The sequence below is a fragment of the Gallus gallus genome, chromosome 2 (genome assembly GCF_016699485.2).
Source record: "Gallus gallus isolate bGalGal1 chromosome 2, bGalGal1.mat.broiler.GRCg7b, whole genome shotgun sequence".
Classification (NCBI taxonomy): Eukaryota; Metazoa; Chordata; class Aves; order Galliformes; family Phasianidae; genus Gallus; species Gallus gallus.
The window spans coordinates 98,818,535-98,845,044 of NC_052533.1; the positions used below are offsets into that span (position 1 = coordinate 98,818,535).

The 26,510-nt window shown below is 37.1% G+C and overlaps 1 protein-coding gene across 12 annotated transcripts in view; it reads right to left on the reverse strand.

Moving 5' to 3' along the window:
* PTPRM (protein tyrosine phosphatase, receptor type M) overlaps positions 1 to 26,510 on the reverse strand; it is a 458,835-nt gene that overhangs the window by 263,643 nt on the left and 168,682 nt on the right. For all 12 annotated transcript variants that reach the window (XM_015282551.4, XM_040695587.2, XM_015282550.4 and 9 more), the window contains 2 exons: positions 16,343 to 16,517; positions 5,141 to 5,434 (listed from right to left, as the gene is read on the reverse strand). In XM_015282551.4, coding sequence (XP_015138037.2) covers positions 5,141 to 5,434; positions 16,343 to 16,517 — 469 coding nt within the window. The remainder of the gene's footprint in view (positions 1 to 5,140; positions 5,435 to 16,342; positions 16,518 to 26,510) is intronic.

Here is a 26,510-nt window from a genome sequence, read left to right on the forward strand (position 1 = left end):
CCTCCCCTGGAGCCAAAGCAGTAAGACAAACAAACAAAACAAAGCAAACAAACAGAACAAAAACAAAAACCATAAACAAAACAAAACAACAACAACAACAACAAAAAACAACCCCATAATATTTAGAAGTGGGAGTTAAAAGAGTTCCTCTGCTCTGCTCTTTCAGACGTAACAAGTCTTCTATGAGTAACAGCTTGCACCTAACCTGCAGCAGTGATTCAAGAGCTCAAGAGAACTGGGAGTAACAGCTTTCCTCCTGACAAGCTCAGGTGAGAAGGTAGAAGAGACAGCAAAAAGAACAATATTAATTAAAATATTCCTGTTACTTCCATGTACACATTGAGCATGTGTGAATTCTATGCCTGGAAAATCAGCGATTGCATGGACAGCAATTGCTTTTCCAAGTACTTCAGAACAATAATTGTATCTTAGCACAGTGAAGAAGAGTTCTGACTGCTAGACATAATTTAGGGATATGAGAGTGTCCATCAGAAGTTTCTTTCATGGCAGCTTACTATTGTTATTGCTCTTTTCTTAAATTTCGCTAGAGTTTTCTTCTTCAGGAAAGAATAAGATGCTCATTTTTAGGACTACTGCAAAATGTCACAGAGAAAAAAAGAAACATATCTGATGAAAAAAAAAAAAAAGCATCATTTTTCTCTAAGAGGCCTTAAAAAACTCCTTCCCTTAGGAAGAGAGACTTTTTTTTTTTGCTTTTACTTTTAAGCTGCATCTGTTCACCAGCATTCAAGGAATGGTCCAGCCCAGCAATTCATCACTCAGTAGTAAAACTGCATAAAAAGAGGCCATAGTGAATTTTTTCCAGATCTACAAGAAGGTTGTTTTCATTAGGCACTGTCTCACCTTCAAAGTGCACAACACAAACTTGACCAAGACTTTTATCAAGCAGTGCATGTTGCAAAGCCCAGAAATAAATAATTCTACCCATGGAATTGTTGATATAGAAAAGAATCACAGAATCACCAGAGTTGGAAAAGACCTCCAAGATCATCCAGTCCAATCATCCACCTACCACCAGTGTTTCCCCACTAAACCATGTCCCTTAGTATATCTAAACATACCTTGAACACTTCCAAGAAGAAAGAGGAAGGTAAAAAACACATTTTATCTTATTAATCCTTTACATTGCAACTTAGGTTTTATTATCATAGAATCGTAGGATCATAAAATGGTTTGGGTTGGAAGGAACCTTTAAGATCATCTAGTTCCAAGCCCCCTGCTATAGGCAGGGACACCTCCCTCTAGACCAGGCTGCTCACAGCCCCATCCAGCCTGGCCTTGAATGCTTCCAGGGAGGGGGCATCCACAGCCTCGCTGCGCAACCTGTTCCAGTGTCTCACCACCCTCTACCTCTACCTTATGGATGGTTCCACTGAACTGGAGTCAGATTTAGAGAAGCTTTGGTTCTGTATTTTTTCAGATACACGAGGATTCACAATATATTACAGTAATGGATAGCAGCTTTTCTTTTATTTTTATTTTGGTAACTATTGAATTTCATATCATCAAACTTACTATACCCCATGTGGCAGAGCAACTGTTGGCTCCATGCTTAGATACAGGGTAATATCCTCAGTTCAAACATTTGTGCAGCCATTTAGCTGCTTTCAGTGGTGGGCAAGTGTGGTCTCTGCAGCAGTGAAAGGCACTGAGAGTCTGACACTGAACTAGCAGACTGATTCCTCACATAATGGTGTCTGAAGTGTAAAGAACTCTTAATGGGGTTTACTATTTTGTAATTATCATTTTACAAATATACTAGAGTGAAAATGCATATCAGAGTAATTAAGAGATACACACTGTAATGGCAATATTCTCTCACATAGCAATGATTTCCTGATTTTCTTCCCCATCTTCCTATTTTCTCCTTGCATTTTTCTCACCCCATTTTTCCTTTTGAAAAGCATTATTCTTCTAGGTTCATAACACCATATGAGAAAACTGTGGGAAGAGGGAGCTTTGAACACAGCGATTCAAAATCCAGGCAACCAGGGGATGCCTTGGTCTCAGACCCTGTATCTAGGGGAGAGGAGGAAGGGGGTGAAAAAAACAAACTTTTTTTCTAGGTCTCATTCAAATACAGTTTGCAATGGTGAAAAAGCAATTAACCCCCTTTTTTTCAAACTTGCACTCCACAGTCCAGGCTAAATCTAAATCCGATCTCAATGTAATTCCTCAGCCCTCCTGAACATTATACCGAAAGAGCACTTGCATTTATATTACTTTTCATGAGAAAGAAGAAAAGCACTTCAGAAACTACATAACTGCTCCACTGAGGGCAATGCAGGCAAATCTGGAGAGATGGTTTTTCTTCATTTTCTTTGCATTCTAATTATCGATGCTTTTATTTACTAAAGTTACAGATAGGACTTGTCTATTACAAGCTCTGAAATCTCATTTCGCTAAAATGAAAACATGTTTCAAATGCTTTGGAGAACTATTAAGATTATTGAATGTCTTGCATACTGCTTCAAGTCTCAGAGTGGTTCACTGGACCCCTGGGGAACAGACAAGCAGCATACAATTATCACAGTAATTAAAAAGGTGCAATGACTCTTCTCTTAAAGACTCCTGTTTTATTAATTCCATGGTATGCTTTGGAGACTGGCATTATTTTACTCCTACCCGGCTTAATTATACCTTCATTAGTTTATCAGCATCTCTTTTTAACCCCTCGGGCCAGTTATTAGCATGTCACTTGCTAACAGTTAACCAATAACCACTACACCTTCAAAGCAGTATCTTCTGCTATAAAAAAGCCAATTTGTAGAGACTGTTTTAATACCATCTTCCAATTTAAATTTTCCAGTCAGACATCGCTTTCTGCTTTTAATTTAAGAGGGCTACTGTTCAGGTTAATGAAAACACAAATAATGCTGATGTATTACAAGACTTTACCAGGTAATAAAATACTTCCAGTACATATTGTTTTATGAGGCTGAATGCATGTTTTAATACTAGACAGTATGTACTGCTGCAGTGAATAGAAAGCATGTGATGTTCTTAAATACAGCTAAAATTCTGGATTTCTTTGTCTGTACTGGGTCCTACTGGAATGGAGCTAGTTTGCCTGCCTGGCCTTGAGGCCTTCTACTTTTCCCACTTCTCCTCTGCAATGAATAGGCTGTAGGTGGGTAGGAGGGGACACAGCTGGGACAGTTGACTTAAACCAAAAAAATCCACGCTGTATGATGTCGTGATTAGCAACAGAAGTTCCATGAAAGGAGGAGGAAGGGAGGATGTCCATATGGGATTATGCAGTTTGTTTTCCCAAGTAACCATTAAGTGGGCCAAGCACCCCCCCCCCCTTTCTTTTCTTTTCCCAGAAAGTAGCTAAGTATTTGACTACTGATGTGAAATAGTGAAAAAATATCTCATTTGCCTTCCTTGCACACACAGCTTCTGCTTCACCTATCAGACTGTTTTTATGCCAACCCTCAAGCCTTCTTGTCCCCTTCTATGTTCTCCCTGTCTGCAGCAGAGGTGATGGAGCAAGCAGCTGTGGGGGTGCTTGGCTACTGACCATCTCTATACCTTTAGTGCAAACAGGCTCATGTGCACAGCATCCTTCGTTACAGTATCTCATCATACAAGAAGATAATCAAAGTATGCGGAAAACTTAATTTTTAAGTTTAAAACTTAAAAACTAAAACTAAAAATTAAGCAGATGGCTTAATTTTAAAATACATGAAGTACACCAGTACTAAATATATACATATCTTGTGTAGACAGATAATTTTACATTATTATGAAAGGCATAGTGACCTAGAAATGCTCCTGAAGGGTACTCTAATTAATTTTTATGCCCTAGTTTTGACTGAACTGTTGTTACTTTAGTCTAATAAAGAAAGTCTGACAAATACTGAAGACAGCTATGTTGTATTTCCCTTTGTATTTTTCATAAAATACTGCTTTCCAACAATGAAAAGAAGAAAAAAACCACAAAGAATATAATATAGTTAGCACTTACATAAGCTTGCATTTTCAAAGCTGGGATTCTGAAAGCAGCCACTTTTCACTCCAGGTTGGCATCACACCAATCAGTTCAACTGAAGTGACTTTCAGCCATAGATAGATGGCTAAATGACTTTATGAACACTAACTTTACCTCCACGTGTCATGGAAATGCACCATTATTTCTGTTTAAACACATAAATTCTCCTAATATCATTTAAAAGACAAGGAATACCCATCAGTTCTTTAAAATATTAGGATCAATAAGCTAATACCATTGGCTCAGTCACATTTCTTCTAGGTATACTGTTATCTCCTACCAATTTTACAGCAGCAGAAAAGAGGATTCAAAATACTGGGGAAAAACACTAATGACAAAAAAAATCTATTATTTTGGAGCAGCCGAATCCCAAATTAATATCACCTCTACTCTTTCCTTGCTTTTTTTTCTTCATATAATAGGTCTTGTTTTTATCTTTCTCAAGTCAGAGGTCAACACTATTAATTATAACATCCAAAACAGAAGCCAAGACAGCTACGCAACACAACAGATCACACCATCTTATTTAATGACAAGACATGATGTCAGTCACTCAAGAAAGCAGTCCTCTTCTAAAATTTATCTGCTAACTGAGACATAACCTTTGCTGTTACAGACGATCTCTTTCCACTTTATCTACAAATCTGATAAACCTGACATTGAAGAAAGGAAAAATAAACTTTATCCAAAACAAACAAAACTGTTCATGAGCTTGAGACAGTAGCCAAAAAAAAAAAAAAAAAAAAAAAAGGAAAAATAATAATAATAAGGAGAAACTAACCTGTCTTCCCAAACATACACTAACAAGAGCAGAGCATAATGAAAGGAAAAAATGCTCAGAGGAATATTGCGTACCTGACAGTAGAAGTTGCTCACTACAGCAGTCTACTCTGATAACTTTAAGGCATAAACAAGTACGATTTAATCTACAAAATACTGTGGCACTAAAGGTTTATTTCAAAGTCATCCTGGCTATCAAAAGCTAAGATGTCATACCTAGAAAAATTCAGCCATGCCTTCTGCAGCATTCCGGTTAAACACTGACAGAAAAAGCTGATAGTAAAATAACTTGTTTTCAACTCTAAAGCAATGCTTGCAACTTTCCAATCACTTCTGAGTACTCACCAGCACATTTTGTTCTTGTTTTGAGGGCTGGCCCGGGAGATCCGGTTCCTCCTTCACCCGGTCTTGTAAGTAACACACTGATCTCATATTCTGTGTCAGGATCCAGGTGTCCAATCTTATAGCTTGTGGAGTCCACAGGTTGTATGTCATACCAGCTTCCACTTGAAGTTCGATACTCAACTTCCCTCTGAATAATGGGTCCGTCTCCATTGATGGAATTGGCATTCAACTGTATCCACAAGTAAGTCGCACCAACTGAGGATAGCTGAGGTGGAGCAATAGGAACTGGCGGCTCTGAAACATAATAAGTCATAAAAAGCAGCTATGATTACACAGGAATTTTTTCTAGTTTCTAAAATATTCAAATAAACAATGGATTTCATACTATATTAGATCTGAAGACAGCATAAAAATGCAGTTATAAAGAAATTGTTAGTACAGACTTTCTTACTTGTTTCCCATAAATTAAAATATGCAAAGTCTTCTCCTTAGGCACTTAAGAGATTTTAACCTGAACCTTGTGGTCTATGCTGCATAATTTCATACTGTGTGTGACTTGAGTTCTCCTATTCCCTTGATGTTAAATAGTATCCTTTAACTTTCATTTTAAAATGAAAGCTGATCTCATGTTTCCTTATCAAAATACAATTCTTACTGGACGTTAACATAAAGCCTACTCAAAATAACATTTTAAAGTTAAAATACATATTTTAGTCTATTCTTAAACATAACAGTGACTTCTTCCTGAAAACAAAATTAATTATTTTCATTATTTTTCATGGACTGCAATACCCAGTCTTCAGAATTCTGTGTAAGCAGAATAAATACAGTATTTTTTTAAGTTCTATATCCTGGTTAAGCAGAAAGAGCTTCTAAATGAGAGCTGGGGGAATTCTCAAGTCTACTATTTCATGTAATGGCTTATTTCTACTAGCACACAGAAGCAACATTCTGTCTCACTAAGGAAGCATACACGCGATCTTAACATAGTTTGCATTCTAAAGACATTAAAAGTAAGATTTTAAAACTTCTTTTAATTATTATATAATGGACATCTTATTTCAAATTAAGACTACAGAAATAATTTGCAGGCATCATTTCTTTTTAAAGCTAAATAACACACTCACTTTTTCCCTACTGATTTACCACAGAATTACTCTGCTGTTTCAAGCATCACATCTGCATAAAATTCCCTTTCCCAATGGTTAAATACACTCAAGCAGAATGAAACCAAGCTGTTGAAATAAGGTAGTGTTTGATCCAATATTCTTAACATATCTATCAGCAAACACTGCCACCTTCTTAAGGCTACACAGAATACTTAATGAAAGCAGAACATTTGTCTTCCCTTGCTTGTAGATTCAGATTTATCATCTTCTGCTAACCACTTCCCCAAGTGCTGAGATACAGGTAGTCAAATGGAAAAGAAGATCAATTTATATATTTCATCATTCTCCCAAGAACTTTGAAGCCAGACTTAAAGCAAAGAACATAAAAGAATGAAGCGCAGGCAAGAAAGGAACTCTGGAAATAAGTATTAATATTTCCCAAGAAATAGCAGAATTGGTATTTTAACAAACACGTAATTGCCCTACAAATGCCACTTTCTTTTTTCTTTTTTTTCCCCACTTACAAAAAGAGTACTCAACTCACAGAGCACTGAGTATTCTGAAGATCACCTACGATCTTCACAGAACAGTGGTGTTTCCAGTTAGCGCTCTATACTGTTGCATAAACTTTAATCTGTGCAACCTGCTAGCAATTGATGAAAGATGACATCACAAAGTTGCAAACACAGGTGTTTACACTATACATTTTCATCTTAATAAAATTAATTGATTACCATCATGAAGAACACAATACAGTTGTCAACAATCTGGAACGTTTCCAAAGATGTCTACTAATTATTACTGACTGGAATAGGGATAATGATGGATTAAATACATTCCACTGCACACAGGCAAGAGGAATCTTGTTTACGTTTTCAGATCACTAAGGAAAACACTGTTACAAGTCAGTAGCAATGTATGGCAAACCGATGCCCACTTTTGGTTCAACACATTGCAGCTTCCTTGAAAACAGTGATCTCAAAGTATAGAAACGATGGCTTCATACAATGATAGTGTGCCTGGAAACCATTCTGACTTGACACAAAATGATTTAGCATCAGTTTAAATCATTAGGCTGTTTTGTGAACCAAGACGTGAAATGGAACTTTTATAGAGCATCCTAAGGCATTTACTTAGCCATGCTGAAAGAACAGTTAATTACTTTCAAGTTTCAAATGCTACTAAAGGCTGTTGAAGTTCCATTCAAAATGCAAACTCAGGAGTTAGGTCGCTAAGGTTAGTGGTTACACCAATTCATTCGAAGTATTACAAGTACTCGCAGTAGTATTTTATCATCTTTTTATCCCTTGGGGTATATTTTCCATTCCTTTGTGGCCAAAGTCCAAAAGGTTAATTCAAGTTGCATGATTTCAGCAAAGCTTGCGTTCGGTACAGTTTATTTAATACTAGAAGTGTAGTTCCATGCTACAAGTAGTCCTTTTGTTGAAGATCAAAGTTACATAGAATGAACCTTTCACTATAAATAGGATGCCCCTCATTAAGTGACTGGTTAAAAACATGACCATACATTTTTATACAAACAGTGCAATATCAAATACAAAGAGCTGGTTCTTCCTTCAGTCAGAATTAGTATTTTTTTAAGGATGCTGAGAAATTTGCTGGTAGATGAGAAGCTGGACTTGAGCCAGCAGTGTGTACGCTTGCAGCCTGGAAGGACAACTGTGTTCTGGGCTGCATTAGAAAAGGGGTGGCCAGCAGGGAGAGGGAGGTGATCGCCCCCCTCCATTCAGCTCTTGTGAGGCCCCATCTGAAGTACTGCATCCAGGCCTCGGGCCCCCAGTACAGGAAGGACGTGGAGCTCTCGGGTCCAGAGCAGGGCCACTAAGATGATCAGAGGGCTGGAGCACCTCTCCTACAAGGAAAGGTTAAAGGAACTGGGCTTGTTTAGCTTGGAGAAGAGAAGGCTCCGGGGAGACCTCATTGTGGCCTTCCAATACTTAAAGGGAGTGTACAAACAGGAGGGGGAATGGCTGTTTACAAGGGTGGATAGTGATGGGACAAGGGGAAATGGTTTTAAACTGAGACAGGGGAGGTTTAGGTTAGATATTAGGAGGAATTTGTTCACTCAGAGGGTGGTGATGCACTGGAACAGGTTGCCCAAGGAGATTGTGGATGTTCCATCCCTGGCGGCATTCAAGGCCAGGCTGGATGTGGCTCTGGGCAGCCTGGTCTGGTGATTGGCGACCCTGCACATAGCAGGGGGGTTGAAACTACATGATCATTGTGGTCCTTTTCAACCCAGGCCATTCTATGAGTCTATGATTCTATGATTTTAAATTTGAATCACATAGGTAAAGTACCAGAATGCATCATCATCACCTTTCACTGAAAACAGTTTCACTGATGGCCACTGAGGCAGTGTCAAATAAATACCATTTAAAATTGTTTTCCAATTAATAACTTTAGAAACATGGTTCGATAGACCTGTTTCTCTGTAACCATGAACAATCAGGGAAAAATTTCAACTGGTTACAGAAGGTGGAAGATTACAGTAATAGCACTTCAATATGATCATTTAGTTTAAAGACTTCTTGTTGAACTCTTTTGTAACAGAAGAACAGATTTAAATGAAGCCATTCAGTAAAATCCTTTTTAAAGATAAATAAATGTTAATTAAAAAATAAAATAAAATAAAATAAAATAAAATTTATTTATAAGTTTCCAGAAATTCAATGCTTTTCACACTTTGGACACACAAGTGACCTGTTCTTGAATTTTGAGAATGTCAATGGGCAAAATCCCTTATGGAAATAAAATACTAGCCTTCTTACAAAAAGCCAGACGTGTCAAAGTCCAGTGACTACTGATAAGAAAAATGTTTTAGGCAGATCCTTTAACGTCACCCTACATTGATTCAATCAATTACAGTAAGAGAAAAAGACAAAGCCCTATAATAAGGAGCAGCCTCTCTCATATAGAGGATAAAAAACTAAGCCACAGATGCATAGAAATCATTCATTCTTATGCACTTCTACATTAGCTGCAAACATCCCTGTAAGAGCAGCTCCTTTATTTACATTGCTCTGTGCTTTAAATTATACAGAACTTCCAAACATTTTCTACAAGATCCTAACATCTTTGTGTTTTGCAGTTCTTTTAAAATTTTAATGGGAAGGGGAAAGATATCACACTGAGATGCCAGTGGAGATAATGTAAATCTCAGAGATTTAACTAGTTTATAAAACACACAAAAATAGGCAGTTATTGTCTGGGGCCCAGAAGAGCTCACTTGAAATATGGAAAAATCTACTCTGGTAGTAGCACTAACTTTATTTATTTTTGAAGTAAGAAATGCGGAGAATAGAGCCATGCTACATTTGCAGGAAAGAAATATCTATCCTGCAAGCTAATTTTAATTTAACAGTGACTGTTAGAGAATGACATGATAATCCCACGCAATATTATTTAGCACATAATGAGTACATGATGTAAGTGATGGTAAAACAGGACATCAATCACCGCTGATGCTATTTCCACATTAATAACTTATTATATAATTACAATTCTTATTAAACTAATAATTGTCCTGAAATCAACTAAATCAGCTTTAAATATATAACTATACATACACAACTACATATGTAGTTACACTTATGTATATATGAGCATACAGACAGTTGTGCTCATCTTCCAACCAAGCGAACTACAGTGGTCCTTTGGAAACGGTGGAGGGCAATGACATTTTGCAGCATTTAATTGCAGGATAACAAGTTCTCCCATTGAGAAAACAGAAAAGCAGTGATTTTGAAAGACCACAATTCTTTCCACAGTATTTGTTCAGAAAAATCTTTATGTAACTCCTACAGAAGTGTTTAATTATAAAAAAGAATACTGGAATTAAACATCTATAAGCAGTAGGATGACTAACATCAATACATTTTATACTATTCCTTTTCTTCAAAACATTTCAGATGAAAACTTGACCAGAACTAGTACTGTCAAGTACTGAAGTATTGTATTTGGAATATTAAAATTACTTCCAAATTCGTCATTTAAGATAATGTCATTGTTATAATTTATTTTGAAACATTACAGAATGTTTCCGCATCCTTACACAATACAGTTTGCAGGAACAATCTGGTTAGCTGGACATTCATAAATACCCTGCAAAACTGTGTATTGTTATTAATCTCCATCCTTAATTAAGCACAGGCTATTCTTTTCCCCATACATGTTTCTCCCAAACCCAGTCACTCTGGTTACCAGCTGTCTGTTTTAAGCCAGCAGCACCTCAGCCTTTACCGCTCTCACTTCATCCTCATCTGCCAACCTGATCAGCCTGAAGCCATCCACCCTTTCTGTTCTCCCACTTGCTCTGCCTTTTTTTTCTCTCCATACCGTGGTCACTATCCCCACATTCCAAATATCTCTGAATTCCCATTCTAGTTTGTTGCTTGTTTACTTAGGCTGTATCTAAAAGCTGTGTCTGCACCTGTTCTTCTAACCAAGCTTCTCCCTAACATCTTCTGTTCCCTCCTGCACTTCCATTCCAGGGCCTTTCCAGCCAATTCCCTTTTCCACTGGCCTCTACCTCCAGTCTCACTCCTACACACATATACATGCTTACACACACATACAAGTATTTACATGTATATATAAGCATGGACAGATGTTTCCATTCCACCCTTGGTTTTCTCTCTCTCACTGTAGTTCTTAATACTCATGTAGCCCCAATTTTCATCTACCTTCCTCCTCACGTCAGAACACCTCCCAGTTTGCCATTCTTTTCAGTCTAAGTATGCAGATCCTTGCTCTTGCACCACTCGTGATCCTCATCATGCAGGTTTTTGCTTCACTGTACAACTTCAGGGAGGTGGAGGGCTGCACACCAAAAGCATGGGAGTGATAAGCTCCCAACTTTGGATTCATGTGCCTGAATCCAGCCCAACCCAGAGGAGCTCAGATCACTACCAGCATTTAAATTTCATCCACTGTATCTAGAATGTGAGGGGGAGATGAGAACTCAGAGAAGTATCCATTGCACATATCTAAATGGATGCCTTTTTTTGTTTGTCTTTGTTTTGTAGATTGTAAATTGACGACACTTGAAAGAAAGTATTTACAATAGTGGAAAAACAGAAGTATTCTTGATACAACAATTGCTCTCCTGAAAAATCCTGAGTTCCTGCTTCAAAGCCCAGTGTCTTCAATGCTGTCCTACGGAATGTTTGCTAAAACAGATGAACTATCTCAACTGTTTTGTTTGGACATTTTCTCAAAACCTTCAGGCTGAGCCACAAACCCATACTGAAAAATATCAGCCTGAAGTCAGCTTTCCAAAATGATGAGCATCTGAAAGGAGTACTTCATGACAGGTAACAGTAAAAAGAAATTGTTTAAAAAAAAAAAAAAGGGGGGGGGGGTTTGGGCAAACTGATGGATCCAGAATGAAAGATGCATTAACAAAAGAGAAAACAGATCTGCGTATCTGCGTATATTTGATGTAGGATAGCAACCAATACCTCAGATAAGCAATTTCTAATATTTACTTCCCTTGTCCTGATCTCAAAATGACTTTGCCCTCCAGAATACAGTCTTTGTTCTACGGTTTCAGATCATCTCCAGTTCTGTTCCTGGTGTTAAATCTTTCATTTGAAAAGATGCAGACATTTAAGCTGCCAACATTACAGATGGCTACCTCTCTATGCCCTTGCTTAAAAATCTAACAAAACTCCCTTTAACCAATTTGACACCTAGGTTTACCTTGTTTGAACTCAATAAGCAGTCTGAACTCTGTAATAATCTGGTGTCTGCTCAGACAGGCTCATTCTGTTCTCCTAAATCCAATCTGTGTTGGATCTGTCCGCTATTAGGAAAATTCAACGTAGGGACTGCATGTAGAAGTCTAATTTACTTCAGCAAATATATTTCATCAATTCCACCCTACTATTTTCCTTTTGCTCAGTGTTTGATTACTTTTATGTCATCTATTAGATATAAACTGCTGTTTTTTTTTACAATAAGTGGGTGATCTGACAAGGCCAATTTCACGTCTCCCATTAGATAAAGTGACATTTCAATCCGATTCTCTGACAAACTTAGATGAGGATACTGTGTAGTTTGAACACATGCACAATGACAAAGCACTTGTCTTTTCAGCCTTTCCTATCAGAACAAACACTTGGGTAAAATTGAAAATCTCCCATTTGGGATTTATTTAAATAGAGCAATCAATACTTTATTTCACCACTCTCTAAAGGGCATATAAGAGAACAGAAACAAGTTTTTTAAAAAAACCTTTTTATTTCCTTCATGTTTAGAGCCCAGCTAATTGTTCACTGACAGGGGTTTTGCTCATTAACTAGACAATATTCATGTTTACAGTTCTTTAATAAGATAACATGGGATTAACTGACAGCTTTTTAATTGCTTTTCCCTCCTCCCCCACATAAAAAATAAACCTTGTTAGAACCATATCTGTTCAGGTAAAAAAAAAAAAAAAAGAAAGAAAAAAAAAGAAAAACAGAAGGAACATTTGCCAGCTTCTTATGTATCTATCATGCTCAAAATTAAGATTTAATTCCTATTCCTTTGTGATTTCAGGTTTGGTTTGCAATGCCTGATACTGACATTATTCCTGCCAATTTCAAAAGCTCCTGGATCTGGTCTCCAGTCTACACACCATCGTGTCAAGGCAGCACTGCAAACTTTAAAGATGTTTACATAAGAAAGTATTTCGAGTCCACTTACAGGAAGTTCCTATTTAGTGAAACTATGCCTACAATGAAGTAGCGTGAACATTATACACAGTTGTAACCTACTCCACTGTGCAGATGTCGTTAAGTTTCTACTTAAAGGCAAAGACATTTTGGAAAAAAAAATACCTATTTGTTTGCTTATTTTCAATTTGTGTTGTAAGTTCAGTTATTAAAAGGAAAGACAGCACAATAAATGTGATGAGATTTAGAACACTGCATCCTGTTCTGAGCTCCCCAGTTCCAAAAAGACAGCGATCTCCTAGAAGGAGTCCAGCGGAGCACCACAAAGATGATAAAGGACCTGGAGCATCTCCCATATGAGGAAAGGCTCAGTAACCTGGCACTGATCAGCCTGGGAAAAGAAGACTGAGAGGGGATCTGATTAATGTTTATAAATATCTAAAGGGAGGTGGGAAGCAAATGGACAAGGCCAGGCTCTTCTTGGTTGTGTCTAGCAATAGGAGAAGGAGTAACGGCCTAAAACTTGAACACAGGAAGTTCTGTAGCAACCTGCAGAAGACCTCCTTTATGGTAAGGGTGACGGAGCACTGGAACAGGATGGCATGGAGAGGTTATGGAGTCTCCTTCTATGGAGATATTCAAGATCCATCTGGACCCTACTGTAGGGTACCTGCTTTAAAGAGGAGGTTGGACTCAATGATCTTTTGAGGTCCCTTCCAACCCCTGCAAATTCTGTGATTCTGTGTGATGACTCTCTAACTTAAAAACACTAGGTTTGGCTCTCCTGTGAGCACAGCAAAGTAATTCCAGGGAAATTCCACTTAGTCAGCTTGTTTACCGCAGTGCAAATGAGAAGAGAATTAGATTCATCATTTCCAACAAAGTGAGGGGAGTAATTACATCACTGTTTCTACACATACTATTATTAAGCCATCAGTAATTCCCAAGTAGACTAAATGTTACATGCAATATGGGTATATGTATATTTCTCATTATTTATTGATGGTGATGATTTAAAATAGATTTTGCTGCACTTAAATCAATCCATTAGCTTTGAATTCTGCCAACTAACATTGCAGAAAAGCTGCTGAAAAGAATAGGAAATACAATTTCTTAATTATACACCATCAGTAAGAAAGCATATTTACTAATTAATAATTAGTTCCTAGTGCTGCTATTTAACTATAGTCATCTAAGGTTTTACAGCACAATGCTTAAAATGGGCCTTTTTAAGTCAGAAGGAATGACCTGCAGGTGCTCTCATAGAAGCTCCAATACAGGCAACAGGGATTACCATAATTACTTTGCCACTCTACAAGTAGTTAATGGGATTACACCCTAAGGCTATCCAATTGCTCAGAGTGCTCAGCGCAAATTTTCTGAAAGAATCTGGATAAACACAAGTGCTTTAATGATATGCTTCATAATTTCATCTACTGCACCACAAAAGGAGCACTAATAAATTAAAGCACCCTAAATCAAAGAAATTGAGAACACTTAACTACTTTGGTTTTCTGTATCTCCTGTCATGGACGCAGTCAATCTTTCATCTCTCTCATTCAGTCTCATTTATGTCTCTGGTCTGCAATGCTGTAAAGTCTGAAAGATGCCTTATCATTCTTAGTGGGGTGTGTACGTTTCTTCTCTCTTTCTTAAGTTCTATATATCTCTTGCATCTTCTACTAGTGACCAATTACTCCCCAAGCTAACTAACCCACAACCCAAGCTTCTTTTTCTCCAACCAACTAAAAAAAAATCCTAATCCCACAATCATCTTACAAACACTGTTCTAGAGATTTCATCTTTCCATTATTCCACTCCCCATCTTTTTCTTAAGTATCCTCCCCCAATTTTTATTTAATTGAAAAAAACTCAAGCATACCTACAACCTAACCGTTAGCTTTCCTACTTCTTTCCTCTATGAGAATTCTACTGTCCTCTTCTCTGCCTCACTTTCTTTTTTTTTTTCTTGTGTCTTTTCACTTTGATTATTTATTGTTCATCCTGTTCTTCAAACTTCTCCTTTTCTGCTCGTTTCTTCTACGCATACTTTCTATACTGTCTTCAGAAACAAGATCTATGGTACATTTTCAGATATATAACACTTATCCCATACTTCATTTATCAACCTACATGTAAATTACCTGAACAAAATCAGAAATAATTTGGGAAAAAGGATCATATCATATAAAAGCTCTGAAAAATTCTACAGTTCTATCAACATGCAAAATTATTGAAGAGATAGGGGAAATAAAGGAGTGAATCCAATATCAACTAATAATAAAGCTCCTTACCCAGTCTACTTTTTGCAGTGAGGACTGTACTGAAGTATGTATGGATTCTTTACTTATAAGACTGTATCATAAGAAACGTTAATTTGTATCTTAAATCAAAAGATAAAACCTACAGCAGAATTTGGAAAGCAGAGTATCAAAAATACTATACAAGAACTAGATTCTTACTTGTGTTACTCCTTCGCCTATACATTTCTTTAATGTCATTAGAACAGTTATATATTCTTATCATAACCGTAGAGCCAAAAGAAAAAAATCTTATTCAACAAGCGACAGAGTTTCTAAAATCAGAGAATGCATAGGAGATGAAACTGTGTCCTTACTAGTTCATAGTGGAAAAATCCACACCCTCAGTGGATTTAATTTTAGGGCACTCCTTCTCTCCTTGCCAACTGTTCTCAGGAAGATAAAAAGGCCCTTTAGCCCTTCATCCCACTTTTTCTTTTTTAGGCACAAAACTGACCAGAAAGGGAAGACACATAGCACAGTAATGTGGCTCACCAAATTAGGTGCTACAAAATCTCTCTAAAAGAACAGAAATAGCACTACATTCCTCCAAAATATTAGTATAAAGTAAGAAACAACCCAAACCAATTAATATTAAGAAACTGTTTTTGCACTGTTCTCTACAAGGAAGGCCATCCTTATGCCCATTTTATTCACACATAAAGAGTTTCCTGATGTTTTAAAAAATCTCTTTCTATATGTTGGAAAATGTTTTCTTTCATTGTAAAGTTTTCAGATTTTGAACTAGGTATAGTTTTTAAATGTTATCTCCACCACGGAAGTATTAGATTCTATATATATACAGCCAGTATTAGATTCATATCCTCCAAAAAATCTTGCAGACATGCTCTTAGAATCAGAAATGCCACCTGAACAGTACATCTGAGGGAAATATTTAAATCAACAACCCACAACTAACCAGTTAATTAGCTCTGGTTTCTTCTGTAATTTCCTTGCTACAGCTGGATAAACTAATACAATTTACATGAACAGCCTATTTATTGAACCTTTTATCAACTGCAACAAACTGTGCGTGACGTCCTTAGTAAACTAGCAATTGCAAATCCTTATTCAGTACTCCAAGCACAAAATAGGGATCCGATTGTGAAATACCTTTCACTATTAGTTCTGCATAGTTCGATACTCCAACCCCTCCTTCTGTTCGAATCATGCAGCGATAGTTGCCAGCATCCCGCTTCGTGGCATTTACCACATTAAAAAGAGCTACAAATCGACGAATGTTGAACACTTTTGTATTCTTCAAAGGTGCATCCCTTACGTAAATACCCTAGGCAAAGAAACAAAAATAAAGAATATTGTTAGTCACACTTAAATAAATAAATAAATAAATAAATAAATAAATAAAAGCCCGGAAAACAATTCTATTTCTCTTAAGCTCCCCAAGAGAGGAAGAAAGGTGAAGGCAGAAGTCTGTACTATTACTTTTACAGATGTTTACACTGTGTGAGACTCTATTGCCTTCCCATGTGAGTTAAAACATTCATCATCAGTGGGCGACCACTCATGTGGAACAGCTGCTTTCAACTCTTTATAGATTAACTAATAGAAAAATTGGAGAGCAATGTAACATTTTACTTGCTTGGCTTGCCTTACACAAGTATTTAAAGTTCATTGGTTTTTGCTTTGTTTTGTGTCTCCTAAAGAAGCATAAAACAGCATACACAGTCTCTATTTTCTATTCTCCTCCACATCTGCTATTCAGCATATACATTTGGCACAGCTTGCACGGAAATCTAACTGTATGGTTGTCATATAACAGAACCTACACCTGGGATTATCAGCGAGTCAAGTGGAAGAGACTTGCAACAGATTTACCAGGCAAATGACTAGCAAGGCTGAAGTTGTCTCAGTTTCCCAGTTTCTCAGCACAGTACTGGGAATTGGGCAATTTCTACTCCAGTGGAACATCTTGCTCTCAATTCAACATCTTGCATGCACAGAACAAGAAAATTATCTACATAAAGCTGAGGAGCACAAGGTCCCTAACTCCTGGCCTGCTGTGTCCTGTCATCCAGTGCGTGTCTGGAAGAGGAAAAGAGAGGGGAGTGTAGATGGAAAAGAACAGAGGGACAGAAATGATGTCTTGCCACATCCTCTGACATGAAGCTGAAGGTTAAGAGACAGTTCTTATATCCTCACCAGAACTCGTGCTCTAGCTGGCCATGAAATAGGCTAGCTCCACTAGGAATGGTGAAAGAAACTTCAGAAAATATAATAACCCAATTACTACAGATGGCTAAAAAATTTATACACAAAATCTACTTAAAACAGTTATTCAAACAAGCAATGTGTACTTTCCACACAAACATAAGCTTTTCAATAAAATGAAGCCTACCAACATTGTTAAAGCATTATAAGAAACCATGGAGAGCCCCAGCAAGCACCTCTCCAAAGATGTTATCTTTGGGAAGGCATATGTAACCTTATGGTATTTAATATACCAGTTACTTTTGGTAGGTTTTCCTGAATTCAAGAACTTCAGGCAGGGGAAGGGTCCTGTGCTAGCTTCCATACACTGTCAATACTATTGGTGATGTGCGTTTCTCTGCTTTGGAATTTATAGCTAATCCAACAGAATTTAAGACCTATATAGGAAACACTGACTTCAATTTGTTATGGCCTTCACTTGTCAGCATACTGAAAGTAACCTTAAAGCACCAGGTAAAACTAGAGAGTTACAAGAAACAGCCGCAGTAAATTAAATGTATCCATAATCACAAAACCAAGTCAAAGTTAATCATGCCATTGATGCCAAAGAAGCAGGATAATTAATTATAAATACTATTTGCATTCTCTTAATACAGTAAGGTGAGACCTATTTCCTCTTAAAAAAATAAACATGGGTGACACATAGCTTATTTAAAAGAAAAAAAAAACTTATAGGATGCCCAAAGAATGTTCTGCCATGCCTTAAAATTTACTCGAATTATTACCTGACAATTACTTTAGATTACTGCCAGCTCCTTAGACTTCCTAGAATTCCAAGCTGCAGATAAACTGACTTCTCTGACATGGTATGTACTGAAAACAAAACTTGAAAAGAAGCATTCTAAACAACTGTTGCAAAACTACTGTTTTTACTGATTTTGCCACTGTATTATCATTCAAGCAAAAACAGTAGGAAATAGCAGGATGCAAACTGAATCAGTTATTTATGTTTTCGGAGAATTAACATTTAAAATCACACATATATATTTAATTCCTAAAACAATGACTGATTAGTCCTAATTATCAGAGCTGCTAAGCAGTCACAGATCATTGCTTTAAAGTGTGTTTCTGCAGTTCTCAGACTTTAAAGACTCGTGCTTATGTTACATCTACCCATGATAGCTTTTTCCTTTCTCTATCTGCAACACCAGGAAGCTCTGCATGGGCTATGTCCTCCTGCCAAGAAATCTGCAAATAACTCTCTAGGGAACAACTTGCCATCACACATAGATTAATTCTAGCACCTACACTAGCTCAGTTGATTGCAAGTGTGAACAAGAACCTCCGCATTCCAGCTGCAGTGCACACCTACCCCTCATGTGGGGCTTCTATGGCCAGAATTTAATAGGATCCTTACAAGTTACAACACAACTGTGTTGTTGAGCTGTGCAAACATTTTAAGATTTAGAATCATAGAATTGCTCAGGTTGGAAAAGACCTTCAAGATCATCAAGTCCTACCACAGCCACACAATACTACCCTAAGTTTACATACCCCAATTTAGTTCTTGCTGTCCTTTTACCTACCTGACAAAGGCTACAGGATGATGTTAAAAGGAGGCAAAGTGAAAGGACAAGGCAATGCCACAAGGCAGGATACCTGTCTTATTCTGGAAGAGCCAAGCACATGAAGAGAGGAAAAGTGTGATCCATTCCCACCCCCTGCTGGCCCCACGCGGAGGGCAGTCTCCCATCACAAACCTATTTGCACCTCTCACTGCCTGCTACAGATCCTTACCACCACTGCCTCATCTCTTGTACCTTCCATTTATTCCCAAACATACCAATCTCACCTGATTTCAAATATCTTAACTGCTGTTTTAAAACAGTAGAAATCTTAATCAAGTAACTGACTGTACAGATGTGCTCACATGATGTCCATTCATACGTCAATAATTTTGACCAGAAAACAGAAGCCTTAGCTTGTTTCACAGAGATGCATCATTTTGTTCAAATAATGAAGTTTCACGAGCGTTCAAGAGAACTCAGCTTGGCTTTAAAGAACATTCGAGGCTTCTTGTTCCCCACTGGAATTCATATATGAAACAGATTGTTATGGGTGCCTTCAAATTTCATGAAGGAGTTTCAGAATAGAAAGCCTTTATTATCATTATTGCAACACACCTGCAAAGTATATGTATACTAGTATAAATAAAGATCATGATTGACTTCTCTTAAACATTACAAGCTCACAAAGTGCAGCGTGTCTAATTATACGTTAGAACTCTAGCAATCCTACAGAAATCACCAGTATGACATTCCCTCCCGGAGCTCAAAGGAAAAAAAAATGTTTTTTTTTCCTATAGTCTTTCTGTGAAAAATATATTTCCACGGAAAAAGTAGTGTTTGGAATAGAGAGAGACTAAGAAACATAATTTTTTTTACTTTCCACAAGAAATAATATAGCTCAAGAGAGCAAGTCTTCCCTCTCTTCAGCAACAAGGAGTCACCTAATTGATGTAAGTCTGAGAATAAATGAATGGTAATCAAAGTAATACATTCAAGCATAAGAAGAGTTCAATTCACAAGCAGTGAGAAAATAAAAATGAAGACAGTTAAACACAAAACATAGAGGAAAGAAAAACCAAACTAAACCTACCAAGCCCTCCCAAAACCAGTTATTTCAGCGACTGCCAAGTGCAGTAAAGAACATTTCTTCAGACTAAAAATCTTATTTACCATTTCACAAATACAGAAACGTTCCTATTTTAACGGCAGGCATACGGCCAGCTTCTCTTTATTTGTGACAGTTCTCCTCTTTGACTCACTGCACTGCAACTTCACGAAGCTGCACAGCTATGACAGTGGCCACAGGTATGGGAGAGTGCATCAACCGCACTTCCTTTTCTATATTAACAAGTTCCTTTAAGCATACTGTATGATAAACAAAAAGTGCTCCACACAAACTGTGAACGTCTATTTCACTCAGAATACTTAAAAATAACACATTACTACCAAACGAACATTCTTTTACTGAATATATTAGAAGACACATTCACAATTTTTAAAAAACGTATTATATTTAGTAGCATTCACAAAAATGCTTTTTAAACTCAAATGCAAAACTCTGAAGTTTCACAACTAAAAGAGACCATTTATGCAGTCGATTATCTATTGCTTTAACAATTAGAGCAATAAAAAGCTTCAACCTCAGCTCTTAAGATAGATGCTGAAATTCACTGAATTGCAAATTAATAATCTTTATGTGAGAGTCCTCGCAAATACATCATATCTTAATGAAAATTAAACAAAAACCAACAGGTCTGTAATCTTCTACTCTCAGTGTAGAAAATGATTTTCAATGAAACACGATAGCGCTGATTTTCAATGAAACACGATAGCACTGCATATTAAAGACCAGTCAAACAGACTGTCAGAGCAACTTTGTAGGGCCTTCTTGGTTTTTGTGTTTGGTGTTGCTGTTTCCTATTAAATTCAGTTCACCAGGATAAATACAATTCTTTTTACTTTGCTTACTTTGTTATGCCATGTGAAAGACTAAGGCTTTAATGCACTGCTAGCTCCTTCTGCCTCTGGGACCTGGAAAACTGCATGAACAGGACACTTCATTCTTTGGAAAGAGGAAACTGCCTTAATCATTTAATCCTAGACCTGTTTGGAATACAAAGGCTGCATCCCTAAGGCAGAGCTACCTAACTTAGCACAGAAGAATTTGGACTGCAAAAAAAATGGACCGCAAAATGCTGAGATCCAAAAATGAACATAACAGATTCCACTGGTTGCTGAGAAACCTCTATGTTTTCAAATGTTCAGAGAATGCTTCACCAAAACAAAAACCAACTAAACAAAGCCAAACAAAAACAAATCAAGAATGCTATTTATGCAAAACAATGAATATAATTAATTGGTGAGTCACTGGTAAGAATACATTTCCTATTAAGCAATATGTGATCTAACATACAGGTATTTTTAAAAAATCTTAATTTAACCTTGGGATATAAACAGCTTGAAAATCCATTCTGCTAGTACAACTATATTAAATTCATCCAGAGACAGCATAAAACACTCTAAAAATGCACATTATTTTTCCTTTCGAGGCAAGCTACAGTGAAAAGAAATAGGCTGATGGTTATTTAAATTAGACTTGCAGTCTCGTTTAGGCAATGAACTAACACTAAGTCTCATAAATGAACAGCAATTTAGTAGCAACAAGATATATATTAAAGCTTTCAGAAATAGTTTTAGCAAAAATGCAGCAGTGATTCAAAGGGATTGAAGTTCTGGGATGTTATATCTATCACTACCGCTGCATGAAATCATTCTCAAAGCATGTTTCAACAATTTTGCCAGAAGAGACTTAAAAGGAAGCATCGGTCAGTTACCCTCTGTTCATACAGGTAGATTAAGCAGCTTTTCATACATTTATTAAAAGAAAGGGTTTGCATTATCCCACTTTCAAATATGCACATTTATAAAATCCTGATTAGAGTCATGCCAGTGGGATCTCAAATAACATCAGCAGTGCCAGAAGTAATTTGGTTTAAAACAACAAGTTTTAAATCTAAATCAAATAGCAATTAATAATTGCTTCATGGAGTTCATATCTTTCATTCTAATAATTTTGATAGTTGACTCTACCTCTGAATTTCCAGAATTGCTTTCATAACCAAGACAACTTGCTTGTCAGTCTAGATTAGAACCAATGCATATCCTATGATTATCCTGCATTTATTCCATCTGTATAAGTTAACAAGTGTATTTCATTCAAGTAATGAGGCCATGCTGGAAAAGAGATTATTACTGTCCTGTTTGGAATTACTCTACTATGAGCCAGAACTGCACTCTGTATGAGTAACTAATGGGCATTCAAGCAAAATGCTATTGTTTTGCCATTCAGGAAAGATTTCAGGTTTCAATATTTTTACGTTTGATTACTTATCCTTTTCTCCAAATGACTCCCAATAAATCTCTATTTCTTATGACTAAACCTAAATGACTGTTGTAGCTACAAGGTAAAATCGTAAAATATACTGGAGCTACACATCAAGTAGTCACATTCTTAAATATCAAGCAGCATTATCTATTTGAAGATACAATTAAACATGTAGAAGGTAAACAAAGACATTATGCTATTTTCTGGAACCACTAAACTCACTGTAATTTACCCAAGGCAGATACTCAGTACTTACACACTGAATTTCTTCTGTTTCATTCTGAGCAGAGCAGATCTGCTATTACTACACAGAGGTTTTCAAAAGGGAAAAAAAAGAAAAAAACACCAACAAAACTGCTCATTTTATATTTTTATATGAAATTCAGGACTGATTGAGAAATATTAATATTCTCTAACAATTTTCTAGCGCTCACAAATATGTAGAAATCTCAAACCTTCTTTCCATTCATCCTTAATGGCACACAACAGAATCCAAACTCATTTGTACAGAATTATGTTCTCAGAAACATCTGGAGAAAACAGAGCACTAGAAAATCTCTCTCTAAAGGATAAGTTTGTTTCATAAAGAAATTATGGCAACTATCCAAGCATATGCTAAGCATTTTGCTGAACCCATAGTTCTATCTATTAATCATTTAACCTCACTCTGTGTCTTAATTCTTTAAAACACAAAACACTAAGTACTCAACACACTTTTACCTGTATTAAAACCTAGAAGAGTTAGGACGAACACCTTGCTAAAAAAAAAATGAAGACTATATAAGTGATTTTCAATACTTTGGCTTAGAATTCTGCAGATGCCAGGCATAGGCATATGGAGGGACTGGGAAGGAGGAGAGCAATGAGAAGAAAGTGAGAAAGAAAAGATCATTAGCATAATTTTCATTTGTACATATGATGGAGAGTGATGTAGGCATCTGTCTGCCTTTTCTCTCCAATTACATAACAGGACAGGTAAAAAACCCCTACAGAAACAACAATTCTCTTCCTGAAAAGCGTTAGCTTGCTCGGAAGGGAAAGAGGCATGTGAAGAAAGTCTATCAGGCAAGTTTGGGAGACAACTTCAAGTTTAAGTCTTTGAAAGTTTTAAACAGCCAGAATAAGAGTCAAAACTCAGTGATGAGTCCTACAGTGTAGCCAAGGATAATGCACACATTTCATAATGAGAAACTACATCCTGTTCAGGGTGGAAGAGCTGCCTTTTTGGAGTGCAAGGAGTTTAGAGATGCACATCAGTGGATAAAGTATACCTCTCACCAGTGAGGATCACCACAGCAGTAATAATCAATAATAACCAATGTACACATTGGTTTATGCAGAAGAGAAATTCATGTAGAGGGGACTGGTTGGAGGTGTTTGAGTTTAATTACCAAGTCAGTCCCATAGTTCTACAACCACCCCCATAACAGACATTCTCTAATGCACTGTTTCCCTTCCTATTGTCTTTCCTTTGGGTTTAATTTAATTTAGTCTTTACTTCGGTTCTCTTTGCCTCAAATGAGCTTAAACTGCCCTTAGTCTTAAAAAAGAAGCCTCCATATAGCTCCAATTTGAACACTATGCCTCCCAGCAGGAACTCTGTACATTTTAACTACAGTATTCATTGTAAAGGTCACTGCTTCTTTCTCCCAAAGGTCCAAGAGCATAGCACAGAAAGCTGATTGAATTTACTTCATCAGTTGCCTGACTTGTATGTGTCCCTAAGCGATTCTGCTGCTGCTGAACAGCACTTCAGATCAAGACAGTCTTCAGGGTCCAGCAACAGGCATACCTAACACGGTGTTGAGATGCAAGTTGAATTTTACTAGCCCCAAGTGGCACAGGTCAGCTGTTTCATTATCTCAGGTCTGCCAATCACCATTTACTATATTATTTAACACTCCAGAAAAACTGGAACATTAATACATCACAGCAAGGCTCTTGAAAAAAAGAACACTGCTTTGGTCCCTTCATTTCCAATTCAGACAAGAATATCAAGATTTTACTGCTGAAGTTAATCCCAAAGTAACTTTTCTTATATTTTACTTTACCCAATGAAAATATGTGTGCAGATGGATTGAGATGGAGAAGAGGGATGGCCTTGTGCATCCCCTCTAGCTTGCCTATGTCCATTGATCTCTTTTGGTCATAAGAGATTACTAAACAGAGGATTACAGGTTTGGATAATTCTTTTTCTTGGTGATATTTTCAAGAAGAAAAAAAAAACAAACAAGCTATGTTACAAGTCTTGAGATTCCTTATTCCACACGTAAGCAGCAACAGTTAATATACTAATTGAAAACAGTGTATTTTACTGTCACAAGCATAGTCGTGGCAGAGTAGCATCCACATCTCCTAGACAAGTGATGAAGGATCGCCTCTGGGAATCGATCCCTGATATCACTCCTGACGGATGACTGACACTAAAGAGCAATGCACAACTCTTCCCTCAAAAGCGACTTAACGCTGATCAAGAGTCACTTACTTTTCTTCATCGAAGTCATCAAATTTGCTTGTTTTCATGAACCTGAATTATTTAGTTTCTGATTTTGTATTAGTACCAGTAGCAGCGTCCATGTCACTCTTTGATCTAAAGGGTTTGATTTATCAAAAGTTTTGACTGATGCCGTAATGTAAAAATTTATAGAGACTTCTGTCAGATATTTTCACCAGAAATCAAATATCTTCGATAACATTTCAAGCTTCCAAAATGTGATTTGCATTCTTACCACTCTGGAATGGTGAAACTGGTTCCTGAGGTTAGGAGTGAACTTTATTCTTCCAACTACCCTTTCATGTATTTATTTAATAGTAATAACAAAACATGCTGACATTTCTTCATGGTTACTGACACTTGGTTCTTATGCCAGGTAGGGCAATCTGGGTGCATTAGAAAGCCTAACCAAGAATAGACCTTGCTGCCCAGGCTTCTGGATTGTTTCTAAGAACAAGAAATACATGGCTTATTTTTGTCTTCTCTACATCAGTGACACTGTCTCACACCAGTAGAGTAAGGACAGCATGTAGACTTTGAGCAGCTTTTGCAACATCAAGCATTTTAGTTTTCCATCTATGTTTTTCATTGGTCATAGAAGCTCTGAGAACAACCATTATGTTACATTGGAAGTGGGTGGAAATAAGATGCCAGTCTAACATCCAATCACGTTTGCTCGGGGGCACTGGTGTAGCAAATTGGCCTCCATTTTTCTGTTTATTCAGAAACCTCATGCAAGAATCAGCCTGGATTTCCACTGCAAAGGTGGAAAAGATTTCAGTGTTCTTAGATGTAAAACTAATAAGGTGGCAAGTTGGCAATATTCCCATTTCCATACTTTTACAGCACAAAATTTCCTTATTTAGAGAATTTAGTCCTAAAGCAAACTCAGAGAGTACTGCCAGCGATAAGAGTTCTCAGCACCTGGCCGACACTAACTCCGTCCCAAAGTAGCTTTGCTGTTCTTCTGTATGCTCTTATTGCTGACTATTTCCTTTCTCTTACTTTATGATAGTCAAAGTAAATTACAAAATAAGAAGTACAAACTGACACAAATAGAAATTAACAGAAACACAGTCAAACATGTTTAAATGGGAAAACAGTTCAATCCAGTTGACTACAGAAAAACAGTATGTGTATGTTAAGCCATGTCTCACTCAAAAAATTCAATTTCAGAATTTCCTTATCAGTAAAGTTGCTAAGTTCTACTGACAGGAATAGTGATTTTTAAAAATTGCCACATATTCATATAACAACTGTGGTTGTAAGAACCTCTGTAGACAGGTAGTCCTACTGTCCTGCTCAAAGTAGGGTCAAAATGGGGTCTGTATCCAGGTAGATTTTGAGTTATCTCCAGGAATGGAGACTCCCTGATCTCTATAAGCAGCATGTTACAGTGCTTGGACAGCCAAAAAATATTTTTTTTCTTCTAATATTTCAGTGGAGTTTCCTGTATTTCAGTTTGCGTCCATGGCCTCTTGCATCATGGAAAAGAATCACAGAGTCATAGAATGATCTGGGTGGGAAAGGACCTTTAAGATCATCTAGTTCCAGCCCCCCTGCTATAGGCAGGGACACCTCCCTCTAGACCAGGCTGCTCACAGCCCCATCCAGCCTGGCCTTGAATGCTTCCATGGAAGGGGCATCCACCGCCTCACTGTGCAA